Here is a 19,500-nt window from a genome sequence, read left to right as displayed (position 1 = left end):
AAAGTTGTATAATCTCCTGTAGATGTAGATGCCACTGGTTCTTAGTGGTCTGCTGATGTAGATGCCACCACCGCCATCTATTGCGCGGCAGTTGAACTCTGGGACAGGTTAGTATCTCTGAAAGTTCGTAATTCGAACGTTTGTAAGTAGATGAGTCCCTGTATGTTGCCTTGACAAATGACGCATTTGCTCTGTGCGAGGACATTAAAATAAACAGCGTTGTGAAATAAAACGTTTAGCTTTAATTTTACGATTGTATAATGATTATAATAATACTATAGGGCTGCGGTAATTTAATGTATGCTAAAACTATCAGTGGCGGCCGGTGGGTATGAATATTGGCAGGACACAGAAAGCCCATTAGGAGGCGGTAATATATAAATAGTACTGTCAAATATTAATTTGTTTGAGAACAGGCCAGGGAGAGAGGCTATCGTGTGTCACCGCATTGGCCAGATAAAAACAAATACTGGAAGTGCATTCATGAGAAAAATCCCTACCTGCTGTATTAATTTAAGTCGCCATGCAATGTCCTTCACAGCAAGTCGTCGGGATGCCCAAAAAGCAAGCAACTTGTGTACTCACTCTCATGTGCCTAGGTCAGGGGTCGGCAACCTACGGCTCCGGAGCCGCATGCGGCTCTTTACGGGCTGCTTCTTGACGATGAGTACGTATGTACTCAGATGCATTGCGGCTCTTGAAATACTGAATTTTGTACCGAATTGGAAAGCAATGGCTCTTCTTGTTGTTTTGGTTGCCGACCCCTGGCCTAGGTAGTACTGCACTGGCTTTTATGATAAACCATTTTTGCCACACTCTGTTCAATGCAGTGTACAACATTAAGTAATGTACAAGTTGTTAACTTTAAAATCTGGAAGTTTTGTTTAGCTTTCCTCTAAAATATCCTTTCTTGCTAGTGGGGCCAGGCCAGCCACCACTGATGAAGATGGTCAGCTTAGCTGTTGTGCACTGTACTCTATTATTGCAGTCTCTGCTTGGCTCTCTGGGATGTCGCGACATTTACTCTTTAACACAGGCATTCGCCAACGCAGCACTAACGAAAAGCCAGACCCGAGGAGACCTCTCCCTTGAAACCCACAGCCGAGATATTACACATGGACCTTTTTTTCCCCAAAACCTTATCATACAGCTCAGAGAAAGCAGATGATATCTTTGAAAGATTAACACTTTTTTCGTGATTGTGCGTTGGCAGTGGCGCACAAGCACGCATCACAGAAAAATGAACAACATTTGTCTGTTACACTGCCCTGAAAGGGGAAAAAACAAAAAATGTAATCGGTGATGTTTTGGGCAATGGCCTTTCTTGTATGTATGTTGAACTTCTTTCACACCATACACACCGTATGTAGCCAACCGTGTTAATCGGAGGTGCAAGATATTGGCAAAATCGATAAGGGCAATCATCACATTGCCTCTCTCCGTGCTGGACTCATTCCAGCGCTGCACAGGAGCTGTAAGCACGACACCATTACACTGCACCGCAGTTCAGTACTGCTCGAGGTAAAGCACTGAGCAGCAGTTATTATACACTCTATCGTACGAGTAGACAGTATAACGTGCGACATATGATATGACTAGGGGAGTGAACTCCCAGTGTTCCCTATCTGCAATATGGATCATTTAAATAGCCCACGTACGGAACCTCAAGTAAATGTCCAGGCGTGGTGGTACCGATATCAATTTAATGAGCACTATTTTGTGGAATATCAGTGCGAAAAATTGACCGCTCTTTTAAATGCCTGCTTAAATGTGCCACATTGGAAGCCGTAAAATGTCTTGTTTTGTTGGAATCGGTTATATTGGGTGAGATGTCAACAGGAGTGATGCATTGGCAGTTATTGATCAATTAATGCGGATTCCTAAGCACGTAATACATGCATCGAATTAACGTGTTAGAATCCTACATCTTTAGTATATGTTTATCTTGTATGTAACGGGTTCACATCACTCATGCAGTCACTAGAAGCCCTACCATGTATGACTACAATGTTAACAAAATAATCGTTTCTTGATTTTAAAAAACGGCCTTCAATTATGACAATTCATTGAACTGGTAGGGAGGTGGATCGCTACACCTCTAGACTGCAGCATTGTTGATCATTGTTTTTTTACCCCTTTATCTGGCAACAAAACTGACACCTTTTTTACAAGGAGTCGTATTTGCATAGACCACAATACCTGCAGTCATAATGCAAACAAAAAACATAACTCTGATAATGTATGCACTGTCCTTGAAGTTGATTGGTCCATACTCAAGACAGCTTTCCTTAGAGCCTAGTCTCACATGGTGTTGGACCAGATGACGCCAAAAGGCGCACAACTCAAAGACAATGCACCATCAGAGTATGAGAGCTCGGGGTAAGCATTTACACCATTGGAACCCCATTTGCCAGTAAAAAATATGATAATTGGGTTTTTACCCTTTTATCTGGCAACAAAACTGACACCTTTTTTATTTACAAAAAGTCATGTTTGCATAGACCACAATACCTGCAGTCATAATGCAAAAAAAACACAACTTTGATAATGTATGCACTGTCCTTGAAGTTGATTGGTCCACACCCGAGACAGCTTTTGGCGTCATCTGGTCCAACACCATGTGAGACTAGGCTCTAAGGAAAGCTGTCTCAGGTGTGGACCAATCAACTTCAAGGACAGTGCATACATTATCAGAGTTATGTTTTTTGTTTGCATTATGACTGCAGGTATTGTGCTCTATGCAAACATGACTCCTTGTAAAAAAGGTGTTAGTTTTGTTTGCCAGATAAAAGGGTATAAAAACAATGATCAATTATCATATGTTTTACTGGCAAATGAGGTTCCAATGGTGCAGCATTGTTATTAAAGTATAATCTGGTCCTTGACTCAACAGGGATGAATTGGAACAGCAGGGCACGATGCAGTGTTTGCTGGAGGCAATTGAAGGGATGGAGGGCATTGCATTGAGAATAAACAAGAAGAGACAGTTTCACCCACGTAGAATCGTGTATATAAATTACATGAATGGTGCTTCATTGAGAGTTCTAAACGAAAGCATCTTTCAAGAAAATGATGCAATTTACTCATGGCAAATGTAGTGAATCCCGCAGGCAACGTACCTCCCAGAGATTCATTAGGGCTAGACAGTCTGCAGACATCACCACATGCGAGACGTCAACACATCTCACCCTCATAAGGGCTCATCAGAGAGACTGCCACAAAGAGCCCGGGGTCCTGTTTTTTGCAAGGCGGCCAAAGTTTAAAGCGTAGGGTTCTTGAAAGTTGTAGCAACAAGCAATGGTTATTTAGATGTGACCTATATTACCAATTGGGGAAAGTAGGGAAAAGGATGAGATTGACACATGGATGAAGGGAAATAATTATGCAAATGATAAAAATAATCCTGGCATATATTTATATTAATATAATAAAAAAAACAACTAAAGTGACATTCTTGCTGGCAGTGTACTCATGCAGAAACATCAACCTCTCACAATGTTGATGATCGAGATTGTGGCATTTCTTTACCTGGCAGATCGTATTTTTAACTCAACATTCCAGTGTAGGTTAAACACGTGGTCCTGAAGAGGACAGCTGAGGATAAATACATACCCATGGATATATGATCCGTTATTTGTGAAAGTGCACAGATGTTCCAGATTGGTTTGGAGCACTGGGTATGATTGTGATGGGGGGAGCCTTTGTGCAACGGTGAGTCCACGGCACAGTAAATCCAGTGACATGAATTAAATTCCTCGACACCGCTACCAACAGTAATCTGAATTGGTCTTGGCACCCAACCTTCACCAACTCACACTGGCCAGCATGGTAAATTATGGTAAAACAACAACCCATAAACAACACATTGTGGGATGCGTTCGTATAGCTGAATATTATTTTAAGAATTATTGACATTGCGTGATTAGTATTTGGTATTGAAATAGTAAATATTTTAACGACCATGGCCATCACCATTACTCTAATGATGATGATGTTTCCTTCACGATTGTGATCACCATCACCATGAAATAATCATAAAGAATAATTACAAAAAATAAAAATAATCCATAATTCATTAAATAAATTAAATAAATAACAGTTCACACATTAATTATTCATTGATTCGTCTTGTGCATGCCAATTACTGGCTTTGTGACAGTTTCTCCAAGGGGGACCTTCTTGACGCAGCACAGATGCTTTTTTTTACCTCGGTGAGCGTACAAGGATGGGAATGAAATTAATTAAGGAATTAACTAATATTTCAATTGTGCACCTCTGACTTGCAGTCCACGCATGTTTTTGCAAAATCTACATTAATGGAATCTAAGGGGTGATGGAAATGTTTCTGATTTATTCATCAATCCTGTGGCTTTACACAGATTTGTGTGTGAGTCTTGATTTGACCTCTGAGCTGGAATGATGTAATGGCTCATATTCTACACTTCCATCCCAGTGAGCTAAGTTTAATCCTTGAGCCATTTGCAGTGGTAATGTATATTCAGTATCAGGCCTGGGCCTCTCTTTAGTTGACTGGGCCTAAAAGAAGTGGGCTTCTCTTAGGATGCAGCTGAAATTTAGTACCTGGAACCTGGTGCCTCATTAACATCAAGCGAATTGTGTGCAGTACATGAAGATGATTTAAGTCCATGCTTGGAAATTAAGCTTACCAAGTTCAAGGAGGCATACCTAATGAAGACGTTAAGCTGAGGAATATGAGAGGCAGCAATGTTTTGGGCAGAGACACTCCAAAGACCGCGTCAGATTAAGCCATTGATAGAAAGGTTTTTTTGCAGCTATTGTGTTGTCATTTGCCTAACTCTATGCATGTGTAAAGTAGTCACTTGGCGGGAGACGACCTTGACGGGTAGCACACCTTTTTATTAACACCAAACTGTTACACGGGTGGCAACTGCCACATAACCCACGAGGTTCCCCATGAGCTATACCCACACGGGCTCTCACGCCCCGTAGCTTCTTGGAACCCACCCGGCTGGGTTATTAGTCTCGACTCTGGGCCCACAACCTGGTTCCACACGGACCCCAGGCCCCGGGTCCCACAGCCTCTGAGCCGCACAGGGTCCCGGCCCTTACAAGGACAGCGGGGCTAGGGGTCTCAGGGCCCTATCTCTTCAACTCCGTCTTCGATCTTCAGCTGGTAATAACTCCCCGAGTGCTCTCGCGCGTCCCCCTTTATAGTCCTCCATGCGGACGTCGCTGAGAGCACCCACCCAAGTTGACCAATCACCCAGCGCTCTCTCTACGATCCTGTTTCCCATATCGTGTCTGCGTGCACAACCACGCACCCAGCGCCGCCCCGTGATCCATCACTGTCAGTGTGCGTCAACACGCCCCACACTCGATGTAGCCACGCCCGGCGCGCGCACACCCACGTCCCCACCTTGTCGGCGCGCACCGCCACTACACATGCATGCAAGTATGTTTGTGTTTATGGATACATAACAGTGGCATTGTGAATACTGTGCATCATTAAAAATAGATGCGTACAATTATATTGTGTATGAAGCTATTTCATACGCATGTACTGTATCTATAAAATCATACACACGTAAATAGTTGTTCTATGTATACACTTTAGTATGGACTGGTCTATATAGTTTATAAGGAGTGCATTCACTAACCTTCGAGTAAAATTACGAAAAAAATACTCGCAATTGCAGCTTCTTGGTATGTATCATGACATGCAGCATCTAATTTGCCACATTTATACCTCAGCCTAAATGAGGGAGTGTGATCTTTAGCTCACCTTGATAATCCCTAGGCTCTCTTGGCAATTGTCACCAAGTCGCACAGCCATATGCCTGGATACAAAGCTGGAAGAATTGTTGAGCGATCCCACTGTCATTCGGGACTGGAACCCCAGCTCCCGTCTTCTGATATCAGCAGTGAGGTTGTACTGCAAGCCTGGTGGACCAGCACGCGCAAATAACTCAGGAGGTGTGTGGCGAGATACTGCAGTCTTCTCACCTGAAGTGAACCTGGCGATCCAATGTGAAATTCCAGCCATGAACTCGTGTCTTTTGTTACCCCCCTTTCATCCACACACACACCTACCAGCGTGGTGAAGTATGGTCAAACAACCTCTGTGCGTGAAAGGGCACGAGCACACCCTCATCCAGCAATGGATTGGCGCCAGGTTGATTTTTTTTTCTTTTTTTTTACTTTTTTTGTGATTGTTATTATGTTTTCAACGAGTAGCCACCCCCTGCTGTCGTGGCTTTCATTACATGAAATATCAAGGGATGACTTTTAGCTTTCAAGGAAGATTGTATTGAGCGAAATTAATCATTGGGAGTAATCAACAGAAGTTAAGCACATGCTGGTAAATGTACGCACACACAGAGTCATAAGAGCCCTTGCTCATTTATCTTCATAGACCACGGGGGCAAATGCCATTAGCTAGTACATATCAAGACAGCTGTGGCACATTAGGTGGTGTGTGGCCAGTGTTGATGTTTACATATCGCAACAAAGTGTTCATTTAATGCTGAATCGACCTAAAAGAAGCTAAGGACAGGACATACAGGCCTTGGCACTCATGTGCATCGGGATAGCAGCGATATTCACACAAACCAAAACACTTTTGACAACTCTGCCTTCTCCCATTTTCCCACCAACGACAAATACAAGACAAAGATTCCCCGTATAGCTTAAACGGACATTTGGGGCAAGTGCTACTAGCGAGCATCTATGAAGGTCGACACGGCACACGAGGGGGTGGGTGGCCAGCACCACGCCCGGCCGGCTTTTTCTCCCTAATGGCCCAGGACCGCTTCAGATAATCATCACTGGTGTTGGCCGTGAGCGAGAATCGAACTCGGGTAGCCACGTTCGTCGCGCGGGGTGCTATTCGCTGCGCCACCGCTCCCCTTACACGCATACGCAGGCATATACACCAACAAGTCACCTATTACGCTGGGTAGGTTCCGTCCGGTGACTGTGAAGCACACCCTGATGATGATGCAAGTCACTTGTTGATGAGTGCCTGGACAGACCGAGCTGCTTGCGTTAACGGTGGATGGGAGCGACACGCGGGCTCTCACCGTCACCACCGCCTTAGCTCTGCGGCCACAGAGAGATGTGAAATGTGAGTCACCGCAGGGCAATTAGCACACGTGCTTGCCAGTACTGAACCGCCGTCACACGATACAGCCACATAATGAAACAAAAATGTGTCTCAAGCAATTCGATTGTATGCATGTTAGTGTCCTGGAAATGGGTGACTATTATTTGACTACCTGAACACCACAGCAGCGTCAGAGTTAAAAGCACCAACTGTCACATCTGAAATGACAAAAAAACATCACGTGTTTGAATGTTGTTTTTTTCATGACGCATTTACTCGTTCAAATATATATACGTATGAACCCTTGAGATGAGAACCATATGAATGTACACACGCCATACAAAGTTACCAATGTGTTTTACTCGATGTTGACAACTATTGTGATACCACAAAACCGAGACACATTTACTCAATAAGCTCAGCTAAGCAACTTGTTGTGTCATTGTGTTTGTAATTGTTAAGTGTGTAATGGTTACAAAATCATCATCATCATAAATTCGTTCTGAAACGCCCATCAGTAAAGCGCCCTGGAATCCGAAATATTGAATCATACTGTGGACAACGTGCATCACCTGGGTAACAATTTCTGTCCATGTCCGACTCCTCACCTGGGTAACCATTTCTGTCCATGTCCGACTCCTCACCTGGGTCACCATTTCTGTCCATGTTCGACTCCTCACCTGGGTAACCATTTCTGTCCATGTCCGACTCCTCACCTGGGTAACCATTTCTGTCCATGTCTGACTTCTCACCTGGGTAACCATTTCTGTCCATGTCCGACTCCTCACCTGGGTCACCATTTCTGTCCATGTTCGACTCCTCACCTGGGTAACCATTTCTGTTCTTGTCCGACTCCTCACCTGGGTAACCATTTCTGTCCATGTCCAACTCCTCACCTGGGTCACCATTTCTGTTCTTGTCGACTCCTCACCTGGGTAACCATTTCTGTTCTTGCCCGACTCCTCACCTGGGTAACCATTTCTGTTCTTGTCCGACTCTTCACCTGGGTAACCATTTCTGTTCTTGTCCGACTCCTCATCTGGGTAGCCATTTCTGTTATTGTCCGACTCCTCACCTGGGTCACCATTTATTTCCATGTTCGACTCCTCACCTGGTTAACCATTTCTGTTCTTGTTGACTACTCACCTGGGTAACCATTTCTGTTCTTGTCCGACTCCTCACCTGGGTAACCATTTCTGTCCATGTCCGATTTCTCACCTGGGTAGCCATTTCTGTCCATGTCGATGACTCCTGATATGGAATGTCCGAACATGCTCAGTTCTGCGTTCACTCTTCGACCCAGGATCCTCTTCTCAAAAGCCACGTCATTGCACATTGGTATAAAATAACAAAAACAAATAAGTGAGAAAAAAGTTACATGTAAGTGATATTAAATAATGCATGCGTAAATATACTTATTAATAGGCAGTTACTAACAGACCTTGATCCCATAATCTCCAAGACCGATTGGAAGAAATATGCACGTAGCATCATGTACACCCCTATCTTGTCCAGAGCTTATGCAAGGTCAATTCAGTCATTAAACGAGTGCTTGATGCGGTGTGTAAACATCAGTGTTTGACTGATAAAGGAATCCAGGCATGGTGGTTACCACTCCACCTCCGTGTGAGTTGTGCCAGACTTAATAGGTGCTCACAAACACCTCAAATTGCTTTAACGAAACTATTGGTGGATATGTGGGTGCTCATTTTTAAATCATTTATATTAAGTTCGCTTGCTTGCTTGCGTGCTTGCGTGATTGCTTGCTTGCTTACGACCTTGCAAATCTTTCGCTCGTTTTTTAACCCACTTCCCGTGATCCAATCGAGCTGATATTTTGCACACAGACTCGTTGTGCGAGACAATTAATATTCGTGAAAAAAATTCCAAAATTTTACACTGTTTAGGGAAAACAAATTAAATATTTAATTACCAATTGATTAATACTGGCAGACAATCATCTGACCCATAGGCGGCAGCCATCTCAAGCCAGAGGACGAGAGGACTCTAGCCGCCACGCATATAAAGGATTTATAGTGAAAAACTTTGTTTTTACTTATTAGGACTCGCCCCAAGAATTGAAAGCTAAACAGGTTATCTTTGCCGTCACGTGTGTATGTGTGTGTGGCGGGTGTGGTTAGCGTGCTGCGCTACAAACTCACCGACCCGAGATCAATTCCCGCTCAAGGCCAAGATGGGTGACAATTGATCCTCATGGCGGTACCAAATAACACAAAATGCCCGAGGCAATTAAATATTTTATTTCTGGGACACTATTTTTTCCAGGGGTGTACTTAACTCCGCGACTGGGGTACCAATCAATCCGAAATCAGTGCTCCTCCGCGATGTCGAAACGCAGCGAGGACGATTGCGCTGCAATCCTGAACGCTCGTACGCACCGTAGTGGTGCTGCATCGTGTACAGCTCGTCGAGATGAGTCGATTGCCGCATCGCCGACCATCAACAGACTAAAAATGACTGCATCACGGACATTATGCGAGAACAGGAAGACTATGGTACCCCGGTGTACTGCCTATAAGTTTCAATTATCCAAAACGGTTATGGGCTTTTTCGAGGTCGACTCAGCCTCAAAGGAGTGCCTAGTGGGATATGTTAACATCGCCACTGGGAAGACAAAGGCGGCGGGTGCGGCGCTGGCCACCCACCCCCTAGGGTGCCTCAGAGGTCGCAACCGGGTACCCGATACCTGTACCCTACCCGATACCCGGCTACCCGTACCCGGCCGGGTACGGGTAGCCGTTTGCGACCCTGGTGCGGCCGGGTACGGGTACGGGTAGGCCGTGAGTCACTGGTGAGTAGCCGTTTGTCACTCATTTCGGGTAGGGTACGGGTATGGGTAGGGAACAGGTACCCATTTGCGACCCTGGTGCGGCCGAGTACGGGTACGGGTAAGGAATCAAAACTCGGTTGCGACCTCTGGGGTACCTTCATAGGTGCTCGCTAACAGCACTTGCTTTAACAGTATATTCAAGGCTATATGGAGGATATTTGTATGGACATGGCGGTGTAGTGGTTAACACACTAAACTAAAATATATTCGAGCGATCTGGTTTAGATTTCCGTACATGCATACATCAATGGCAAGTGGTATTGAATTTTCCCTGAGTCAACACAGCTTTAAAGGAGTAGGAATATGTAAACATCGGCATTGGGGAAACAAAAGTCGATTGGCAGAATGATGGCCAAACCACCTGATCCTCATGTACCATAGCAGCCAAAGCAAAAGTAGAGTTATTTTGCATTTGTCTTCTACCAACTATTACAACTATAAACTTTTTTATTTTACCAGGTAAGGCCCACTGAGCTGTATAGCTCCTTTTCAGAAGCGACCTGGCCACAAATTATAGCTCAACGAAGTGGCTATACTCTGCAAAAGCATGTTTATAAATGTGGAGGGGAAACCGGAGGACCCGTAGAAAAAAAATCCACGCGACCACGGTGAGAACATGCAAACTCCAAATATATAGGCGACAGGGCCGGTATCAAACCCACGAGCTGTATCCCAGGCGAGGCACTCGACATATTGCTATCGTGGCACCTGTGTGTGTGTGCGACTTAAAAGGTCCTCGCTATCAGTCTTTGCTTCCAAGTCCCTTCAACTAAATTGGAGATAAATGTCTTTTTTCATCTTCTTGGTTCTTTCGGTAAAGTCACGTAGAAGGGAAGTAATAAAATAATAAAAGTAAAACATAAAAGAACATAAAATAATTATTTTATTTTATTATGTTTTATTTTTATTATTTTATTACTTCCCTTCTACGTGACTTTACCGAAAGAACCAAGAAGATGAATCCCTGCAGTCACGAAAGCTTTAAATCGAAATATAAATGTCTTTGTGTGTGGTTGACTGAGTAGGTTGTGTGGTGGCAAAGTGGTTAACACATTGCTACCTGTGAGAAAGAGTGGGACATTCCAGACGGCCCCCCATTGTAGATATACACAGCACCACGCAGATCATCTTCATGCGGAGCGCCAATTGCCACATCTGGTTCTCAAAGAAAAGAGGCGGATAAGTTTTTTTTTTTTACAAGCAACGAGATGTTCCGATGTAGAGACGTCTGGCGGATTTGTCACTGACCTTCAAATCTATCATCATTTATATCGCCCAGGGCCACAATGACTTGTCCAAAGTGAGCGTTGTATGCATTGGCTCCAGAGAGAAGAGACTTCCGTTCTACCAAATTTCCCTGTGACGCATAAGAAAATCAGTATCTTTATTTAGACTGGAGGAAGGCAATCGGACTGTCATACATTGTTAGAATCGATTAACGCAACGTTACTCACATACACAGCAATGGAAATGTAAAAATCAGAATGCTGCATCACGGTTTCGTTGCATCTGCACAGAACGTATCCCCACTGCGTCGCAGTAACGTAACAATAAGCAGTGTTCATTGCTGATGGCACCATTGGAGCACCAGGTGGACATTCCAAAGTTTGCATTACTTATCGACGGGGCGGGTACCGAACATCGATCATCGATCTCCCCGGTCTCTTGAGCAACAACACAAGCCACGCCAACGGCCCTCTTAAGGGCCAAACTGCTCCGGACGCATTTATCTGCCTTAACCACCTGAGTGTGAAATTTCAGTTTTTGTTCTTTTCCACATCAGCCATACGAAAGAGATTACTTACACACTGCACACACATACACATCAGCGAACACCAGTTGCACAGACATACGGGCAACAGTGGCCATACATTCATGCATCAACATAGCGAAGGTCAAATCGTGAAGACTGCAGCGGCTCATGCTGCCTCTCTCTTCCTCGCTTGGTACAGCTGCTGCCCCCCCCGCCACCCTCCCGTGACCAGCCTCGCACACCTGGCCGACGTTCATGAACACATGCACCCTGCCCTCGTCGCGCGTCTCGCTGTGCTGCGGCGCCCCAACCAGCAGGTCCGCCAGGCCGTCAGCGTCCAGGTCCACGGCGCATGTGGCGGAGCCGAAATACGAGCCGAGCTGCAGACGACAGCACAGGGAATGCCCCACGGTCACCGGCTGCGCGACCGACGCAGAGGCGAGTGGCGCTGATCCGCTAACTCTATCGACTCTCTATTTTGGGACCATTCATCGCTAGCGGGCGGCTGAATGAAATGCATCGATGCGAAGGATGCTCGGGTAAGTTGAGGAACGACAAAAAACGACCGGACTTTTCCATCGGGTTTTGTTTTTTTGTAATACATTTCATTCAGTGACGTTTGCCAAAGCAGGTGTGGGCCCACGTAGACACAATACATACTGAATGAAGCGAGCAATTGGATGCTCGCATCTGCATAAATAATACACAGCTGGCAGAATGTGTTTATGTGATTGTGATTCCACTTTACATTTTAGATGCTGGACTTTGACACTCGCCATGAATGCCAAACTGTTGTCAGTAATATCACAGAATTCCTTAACCCTGTGCATTATTATTATTTGGCCACTTTGGAATTCGAACTGCGAACCCCATGCAAACGGATTTAATGCCAGCGTGCCGACGATCACATAGCTCTCCAACATCCTGCATACTCCAAGGTGTATTCACAACGAGTAAATGACTATGGTTCTTTCGGTAAAGTCACGTCAAAGGGAAAAAATAACATAATAAAAATATAAAACAATAAAAATTCACACGACGTTTCGAGTGCAACACAAGCAATCGTCATCAGGTGTGAAATCCACACACATACATACCTGCTTTCCCGAGGATTGCCATGTTATTTGCAGTTCACCCTCCACTAATGTCAGCAGGTACACCTGGTGTGCAATATAACACAAACGTTTCTTACCAAATTGCATGGCCGTAACGTACATTGCTATTTCCCGCTCATTTGGACAACCCAATGAATCCCAAAAAGTAAAACCAACCATCAATAATCATCAATACAATGAAAATATGCAATACAAAGCAACGACCAACAAATCACAAAACTCCAACTTGTATACAGCATCGCGGATTTGACCATCCGCTTCAAATTTAGTACACTTTGCCGATCGCGCCCCTGTGGTTCGACCATTCGCGGTTGATCGTAAGATTCCTCTGCGCATCGTAACTACACTTCTCACGGTGATGCTGCCGCAGAAGAGCACACGTGCCATCCGGTCTCCATCTTGTCTCCTAAGAGGTCTCAGCTCACGTATTGCCAACCTCCAAGTGAGGTTCTACGCACCATTTTTCTTCCTGTCGTGCACAATACTGTCCACGGATGTGTAAAGCACATTACGTTTTTTTTATTCCATACATTGACCGCTCAACCAAGCGTGGAGTAGTCGTGGGCTAGTGGTGGAAATTCCACATTCCCATGGCAGAGCCCAGTCTCAACATAGAATTACAACTGTTCCTCACGACTGCCTCTTTGTCACAGCGGCTGTTGAAAAGCTGCTGATTAAAGAGTTTCAGGGATCATTATTCTCACTCAATAACCCAGGGCCATGAATGTTGGTTCTTACTTTTCCCACGTTGTCTTGACGCGGAGCTCCAGCTACGACACCCAGGCTCGTTCGATTATAAAAAATCCCAGCTGATACCGAATAGCCTGCATGTTAAAAGTCAACACAACAAAAAAACCAAAAAGTCAACAGAACAATTTAGCATGATTTCAAACACGGTATTTCAATATACATTGCTTGGTGTTTAGGCAATTTGTCGTCAACGTAAAACTGTTTTCCCTTGTTGGGAATGAATTGGTTGCCGTGTGTGGAGAGATGCGCAGTGGATGCGTGACTGCGATGCGTTCAGGCTCACCAAGGTAACTGTCCTTCGTGACGACGGTGTCAGGGGTGGAGAAGTGCGTCAATCCGGAGCTCACGTTGTGCAGCATCACAGTGCCTGCCCAGTTAAAGGATCCAGGACCACCCAGCACCATGAAGTTCTACGACGACACCGTCCAACGAACGTTACAGCAACTGAATGTCAATTGAATACATCTGTGAAGTCAACTAATTGTTACGTCGCATAAAATAGATATTTTTATTTGTTGCAAACTCCACAAACACACAATTGCCTAATCTCATTTGGGGGGGAAGGGGGGGTAGTACCACCTCAGAATCAGAACATGTATTTAGACTGGAGGAATTCGATGATCTATGAAGCGCTTTGTCAACAGATGTCCACCTGTGTGGCCGAGGAGGCAGCCATTCCAGCCTGGCAGGAGGCGTGTTGCCGCATCTCATCGTGGGCGTTGGCTGCACCTGCACGGAGGGTGAAACAACCACATTCACACCACCAAGGCCCTCGTGACCACGTTTCTTTCAAGCTATAGAACCAATCTGGTGATAATTATATATCACGTTTAAAATTCAAAGTGGTTTTCAGCTTAAATTAGTACTGAGCAATGCTCATATCCTGAACCAATGCTAGAAAGAAGGTGCACATTACAATAATGAACAAATTACATCATTATGACGGAGGCAAGTCACAGTGTAAGACAACCACTGTGGCTGCCCGCAAAGTAATACTGATTTTATTTTTAGTAGAGGAGTCAAATCCAGATTTTGAGTCGCAACCATCGAATTTGCACACATTGCTGTGACCACATTGGAATCCAAGGATATATTTTGTGTTTAAATTAACTAAAAGTCCAGTCCAGTTATACCTTCTGGGACAAAGGAAAACACATTCTTCCCCCAAGTTTGTGATTTTCAGGGCCTGGCCACAGACATTATGCCACAGCAACCAGCTTAGGCCACTAGCCAAGGCGACCTGATAAATTATGTTGCTTCGAACTGAACAAGTGTTAGTTCATACACGTTCACTATCACTTGCGTGCTGATGAACTCGGAATTCGTTCCAAATAAAATTCAAATTATAAACATCATATATATAACAAATCATAAATTACTATATACTAGAGTTCAGAACAGCCAAAGACGCGCAGCTTTGTGGCAAGACCCCGTTACATTATTGCTGTGTTACTTTCTGAAATGTCCGTGGGGAAGGTAACGAGCGACCGTACAAATGAAACAATCCCCAGTGCTGGACATATCCAATGTAGATTCATTATTTCATAAACCAAACTGCTCCACAGCCATTTTCCTCGCATGCCCTTGTGCTATTCCATTAATTGTGCTGCATGGTGCATGCCTACACACCCATGGAGCCCTGCCAACCGTCACTCGCATTGCAGGGATATTGAACAATGCAGGCCGTTACCGATACTGCAGGGGCTGGTGTGAGTCACTGCATCGGGCTTCAGGTCAGGAGGAATGAGAAAACAGATGCCGTGAGGAAAGATGTCGTCTGGGTTTACGTTGGCCCGGCGATGGGCACAGGCCTGGGCACCAAAACAACGAAGCATGACGCATCAAGGTTAACAATACAGTTCAGAGAACTCGGAGCATTACGGTGCCTCTATGCATTGAACAAAACGTGTTTTAATTTTAAAACGGGTAACAGAGCTCAAAGGATCCCAGTCCCTCTATATGCATTGTGATTTTATGTGTAAACAGTTATCATAACTCAAAGCATTATGGTACCGCTATTTATTGAGTGCGACGTGATCATGTGATATTTTTTTAAAGTCAGAATGTCACCAATATCAACAGAGCACTGGGCAATATTCATCTTTTAGCAGTCTTGAGTCAGCAGAGGAAATCCACATTCTTGTATTCAAGGGAAGTCTCTCTATAGGACAACCACTGTGGACTTCTCACAAAGTATTACTTCTTTTATTGACCCATAATGGATTTAAGCTGAGTCAGCCCCCGACTGAAATTTTAACTCATAATCTGCTGCTTGTGAGATAACAGCTCTGCCACAGAAATATATACGCTGTGATTACATTATAACCATCATTGTGAGTTCTGCACCATGCAATGTGTTATCTGAGAACAATACATTCAGAATGCAACATTAAACAATATATCTTGTGTGGCACGTGGATTTCTCACAATGTAGTCCTAAAAATATATAAAAATGGTCCAGAAATATATCATCGATTAATGCAGATACCACGGTCTGATAAAATATGATTTTCTTCCAAGATTTTCCTTCATAAATCTATTTTTTGATTTCCAACTTTGAAGAACATTTCCATTGCTTACTTGACTTATTTTCACGGTTAGGTTCTAGAGGTTACAACTCTCATGAAAACCCTTGTGCGGGTGGAGGGGAGGGTGGGGAACAGCAGTGCTACGGCCAACACCCAGTGACAGTTATCCGAACCGGTCCTGGGCCTCCCCTAGGTCGACTCAGCCTCAAATTAGTACCTGATGCAGTGTGTAAATATTGCCACGAGGGAGACAAAGGGTGGCCGGGCGTGGTGCTGGCCAACTACCCCCTCGTGTGCCATGCCAGCCTTGATAAGTGCTCGCTAAAAGCATTTGCCCCAACAGTCTGTTAAGGCTACACGGGGGATCTTTGTCTGGGGGTCCTCAATGCTTGTGCACACTGTTCATAAAGCGCTCACCATGACCTTGCTGTCGCCACCACCAGCCTCCCTCGCCAGTGACACCCCCAGCCACTGGTCTGCACGCGTCTCCCGACATAAGGTCCCACACACATTTCCAGTCCGCTTATCTGTGGAGATGCGGCAAGCGCTATTTCAAACAAAACAAAAAAACACTGTGCTGCATCTTAACGTGGATAATTCCAACGAATTTAAAAAGCACATTTGATGTACAGTACACATAGGAAAGATGCCGCCATAGGGTAATGGTTGGCAATCCGGGGGTCGCCAGTTTGGTTTGATATCCTGGCGCGGCAGTGGAAATAATGAGCGAGTTTTTGGCTTTGCTCATCTACCTGCCTATTTGTTTTGTTTAACTCGGCAGTACAAATGGGTACGGCGCGCTTAGGCGAGCGACAGGTCGCGTGTGGTGGGATAAAGTGTGGGTGTTCACACCTCTTCCAATACGTCTGGTCAGCATGGAAGAGCAGGCCAATGTACCCTAGAGAGATGTTGTCTGTAGCATTTTCTCGTGGAGGCCCTTCTGCCGGCAGTGGGGTGAGCAAGCAATTGTCGGGGCTGCACCTTTAAATATTGTGGGTTTACTCTCCAACACACTGAACTCGTCGCGAATTGGCACTGTTTTATTTACGTGACAAACCTTACTAATTAGCTGTGTCGGGTGGTGGTGGGTTTAACGACACATTTACACGATCTAATCCCAAAAAACCTCTATTATGGATGATATTGGTCACGAAAGTCTACGTGTTAAGGCTTCTTTTAAAAGTTCGTCTCAGTTAAAGTGCCACATTCGCCGTGATCATTGCACGATTACTATCGCTATACTCTGCAAGGGTGCCTATTTTTGGTCTCTGATAATTACGCATGTCTTGAATTGTAGCACATCTTAGACTCAATAGATGTGTTTTTCAGGGCATTCAAACCTATTTCCATTCTGTGTCAGTGTGATGTCGTGACAAATTACATTGCTTATCTGCTCTTTACAACTTTGACTATGATTTAAATGGCTTCCCGTCACTGATGTGATAATTAACAAACTTAGTCTGATGGTAATTATTGTGGAAAAATCTATTTTACCATTTAGGCATCATAAAATTTAATTTAGCGTATAAATGTGATCCACCAAAACTTCATGCTTTCAAAATTATGGAGTAAAGGCAAGTGTCACCAGACCCATAATCCCGCCTCGTACTTAGCTCCATTCTGCAAAAGAGATTTTGCTTATTTACCAATATCCAAGATCGTGGATCTTGAGCGAATTTGTACATCAAAAAACCTCCATCAACCCCTGCTCTGAATCTCGCTTGTTTTATCTGGTGAAAACATGGTGTGGATATTAAAAACACCCAAAAAACAATGCGGGTCGTTTTATTATCTGAGTGGTAAAAAGATTATTGACTGATCCCCCCCCCTCCTCACCCTACCCCATACATACATAAATATGCGTGAGCAGGTACTGTGAAGACTTGTTAACGAGACGCACGCAAGCCAGCCAGGCAGTGAGCATACCTATGGGTAATTCGCTGCAGCTGTACCCTCCTGCGCCGTCCTCGTGGCATTTAAACACGGCCCCAGAGCGTTCAGCGCCTGACTGCGCTTGAGGAGCCCCAATCAACACCCTGGCACAAACAACGCAAGCCGTACAGATTTTCTCCGCTGGCACCTAACGCAACACATGCGCGTGTGTGTGTGTGCATGCACGCGCATAAGCGTCTGCATAAGTCAGTCGTGGAAATGCATAGAATTGCAGTGCTGTGTTTTTCTCTATTCCTTTTTCGATGATAGAATCCTCATATTTATGAATATGTTGATGCATGGGTCACCATCTGGAGACAATTTCGTCCGCTACGTGGTTTATTTCCCATGCCAAGCGTGGTTATGTAATCGGTAAACGAATTTAAATTGCATTTGTAGTTTACTCACTTTAAATTGCCACATACAGGAGTGACACAAACAATATCTGTCGGTGATGTTAAGAAGACAGTTGTACGCATCTTAACCCCTTTATTTTTCAATCACGTATACAAATACCAATGCACGTTTCACTTACCATTTTGTGACATATATATACACATGCTTTGCATATACAATACACTCACTCATTGTGCACGACTCCAGTTTACACACACACATACACACAAACATTTATCCAACTATATTCTTAGGTTTTTTAGGTAAAGTCACGTAGGTAAAAAATTAAAATTAATAAATGTAAAATAAAATGAAAATCACGACGTTTCGGAGGCAACACAAGCTTCCGTCTTCAGGTGGAACCGTCACAGCCCGTCACCTACGTGACTTTACCGAAAAAACCAAAGAATATGAATCCTTGCAGTCACGAAAGCTTCAAATCTAGAATATATCCAACTATTGAGCCGACAATACATCGCACGCAACTCAGTCGCTACATCTCCTGTTAATAGTGCATTACTTAAATCTAGTATATACACGCACATCACAAGTTCAGAAAGAGCATGCACCTACCAAGTGTCATTCTCATAGGCATGCTGCAACACCGAGAATCCAAAGAAAGTGCCCTTGGCTCCCCGGATGAGTGCCGCGCCTGCCACGTCCAGGTTGTACGCCAGCGCACCGGGCAAGGCCGTGCAGGTGACGTGAGCCAGAAGCAGCAGCAGCAGACGGCTGAAGGCACAGAGGCCAGAGGCACGGAGCATGGCACAGCAGCTGCCTGCGTGCTCGTGGTGGCGAATGAAACATGTGCTTTGCACAGGCGATGACTGTACTTAATCAATAATAATAATAAAATAATGAATGGGAACTACTTTAATAATTAATTATTATCATAACTTAGGAGTGAATCATGTGCTTTGCACACGCTATGACTATGTAATTAATTATTATACTAATTAATGAACGTAGGTTATGTATGATTATCCGAATTACGTGGTAGGGAAGCAGACATGTATGTACCGTATGTTGAACTTCTTTCGCACCGTACGGAGGTGCGTAGGACAGCGAGTTTGTGATGCTTTTAGCAAAGT

General features: G+C 44.5%; 1 protein-coding gene across 1 annotated transcript in view; it reads right to left on the bottom strand.

The window, feature by feature from the left end:
• Window positions 1-19,173, bottom strand: part of ITGA4 (integrin subunit alpha 4) — a 45,810-nt gene extending 26,637 nt beyond the window's left edge. Inside the window, exons 1-15 of the mRNA XM_061557768.1 lie at window positions 18,983-19,173; window positions 18,008-18,117; window positions 16,499-16,608; window positions 15,244-15,364; window positions 14,206-14,282; window positions 13,837-13,963; window positions 13,542-13,627; window positions 12,786-12,848; window positions 11,931-12,068; window positions 11,184-11,292; window positions 10,996-11,090; window positions 8,303-8,393; window positions 7,257-7,302; window positions 6,926-7,080; window positions 5,765-5,922 (exon numbers count right to left, since the gene is read on the bottom strand). Of these exons, the coding sequence (XP_061413752.1) occupies window positions 5,765-5,922; window positions 6,926-7,080; window positions 7,257-7,302; window positions 8,303-8,393; window positions 10,996-11,090; window positions 11,184-11,292; window positions 11,931-12,068; window positions 12,786-12,848; window positions 13,542-13,627; window positions 13,837-13,963; window positions 14,206-14,282; window positions 15,244-15,364; window positions 16,499-16,608; window positions 18,008-18,117; window positions 18,983-19,173 (1,677 nt within the window). The remainder of the gene's footprint in view (window positions 1-5,764; window positions 5,923-6,925; window positions 7,081-7,256; window positions 7,303-8,302; window positions 8,394-10,995; window positions 11,091-11,183; window positions 11,293-11,930; window positions 12,069-12,785; window positions 12,849-13,541; window positions 13,628-13,836; window positions 13,964-14,205; window positions 14,283-15,243; window positions 15,365-16,498; window positions 16,609-18,007; window positions 18,118-18,982) is intronic.
• Window positions 19,174-19,500: the final 327 nt, after the last annotated feature.

This window comes from Lethenteron reissneri, chromosome 23 (assembly GCF_015708825.2).
Source record: "Lethenteron reissneri isolate LAM-NWPU_2019-01 chromosome 23, ASM1570882v1, whole genome shotgun sequence".
In the NCBI taxonomy this organism is placed as follows: Eukaryota; Metazoa; Chordata; class Hyperoartia; order Petromyzontiformes; family Petromyzontidae; genus Lethenteron; species Lethenteron reissneri.
This window is presented reverse-complemented; position numbering and strand designations above follow the sequence as displayed.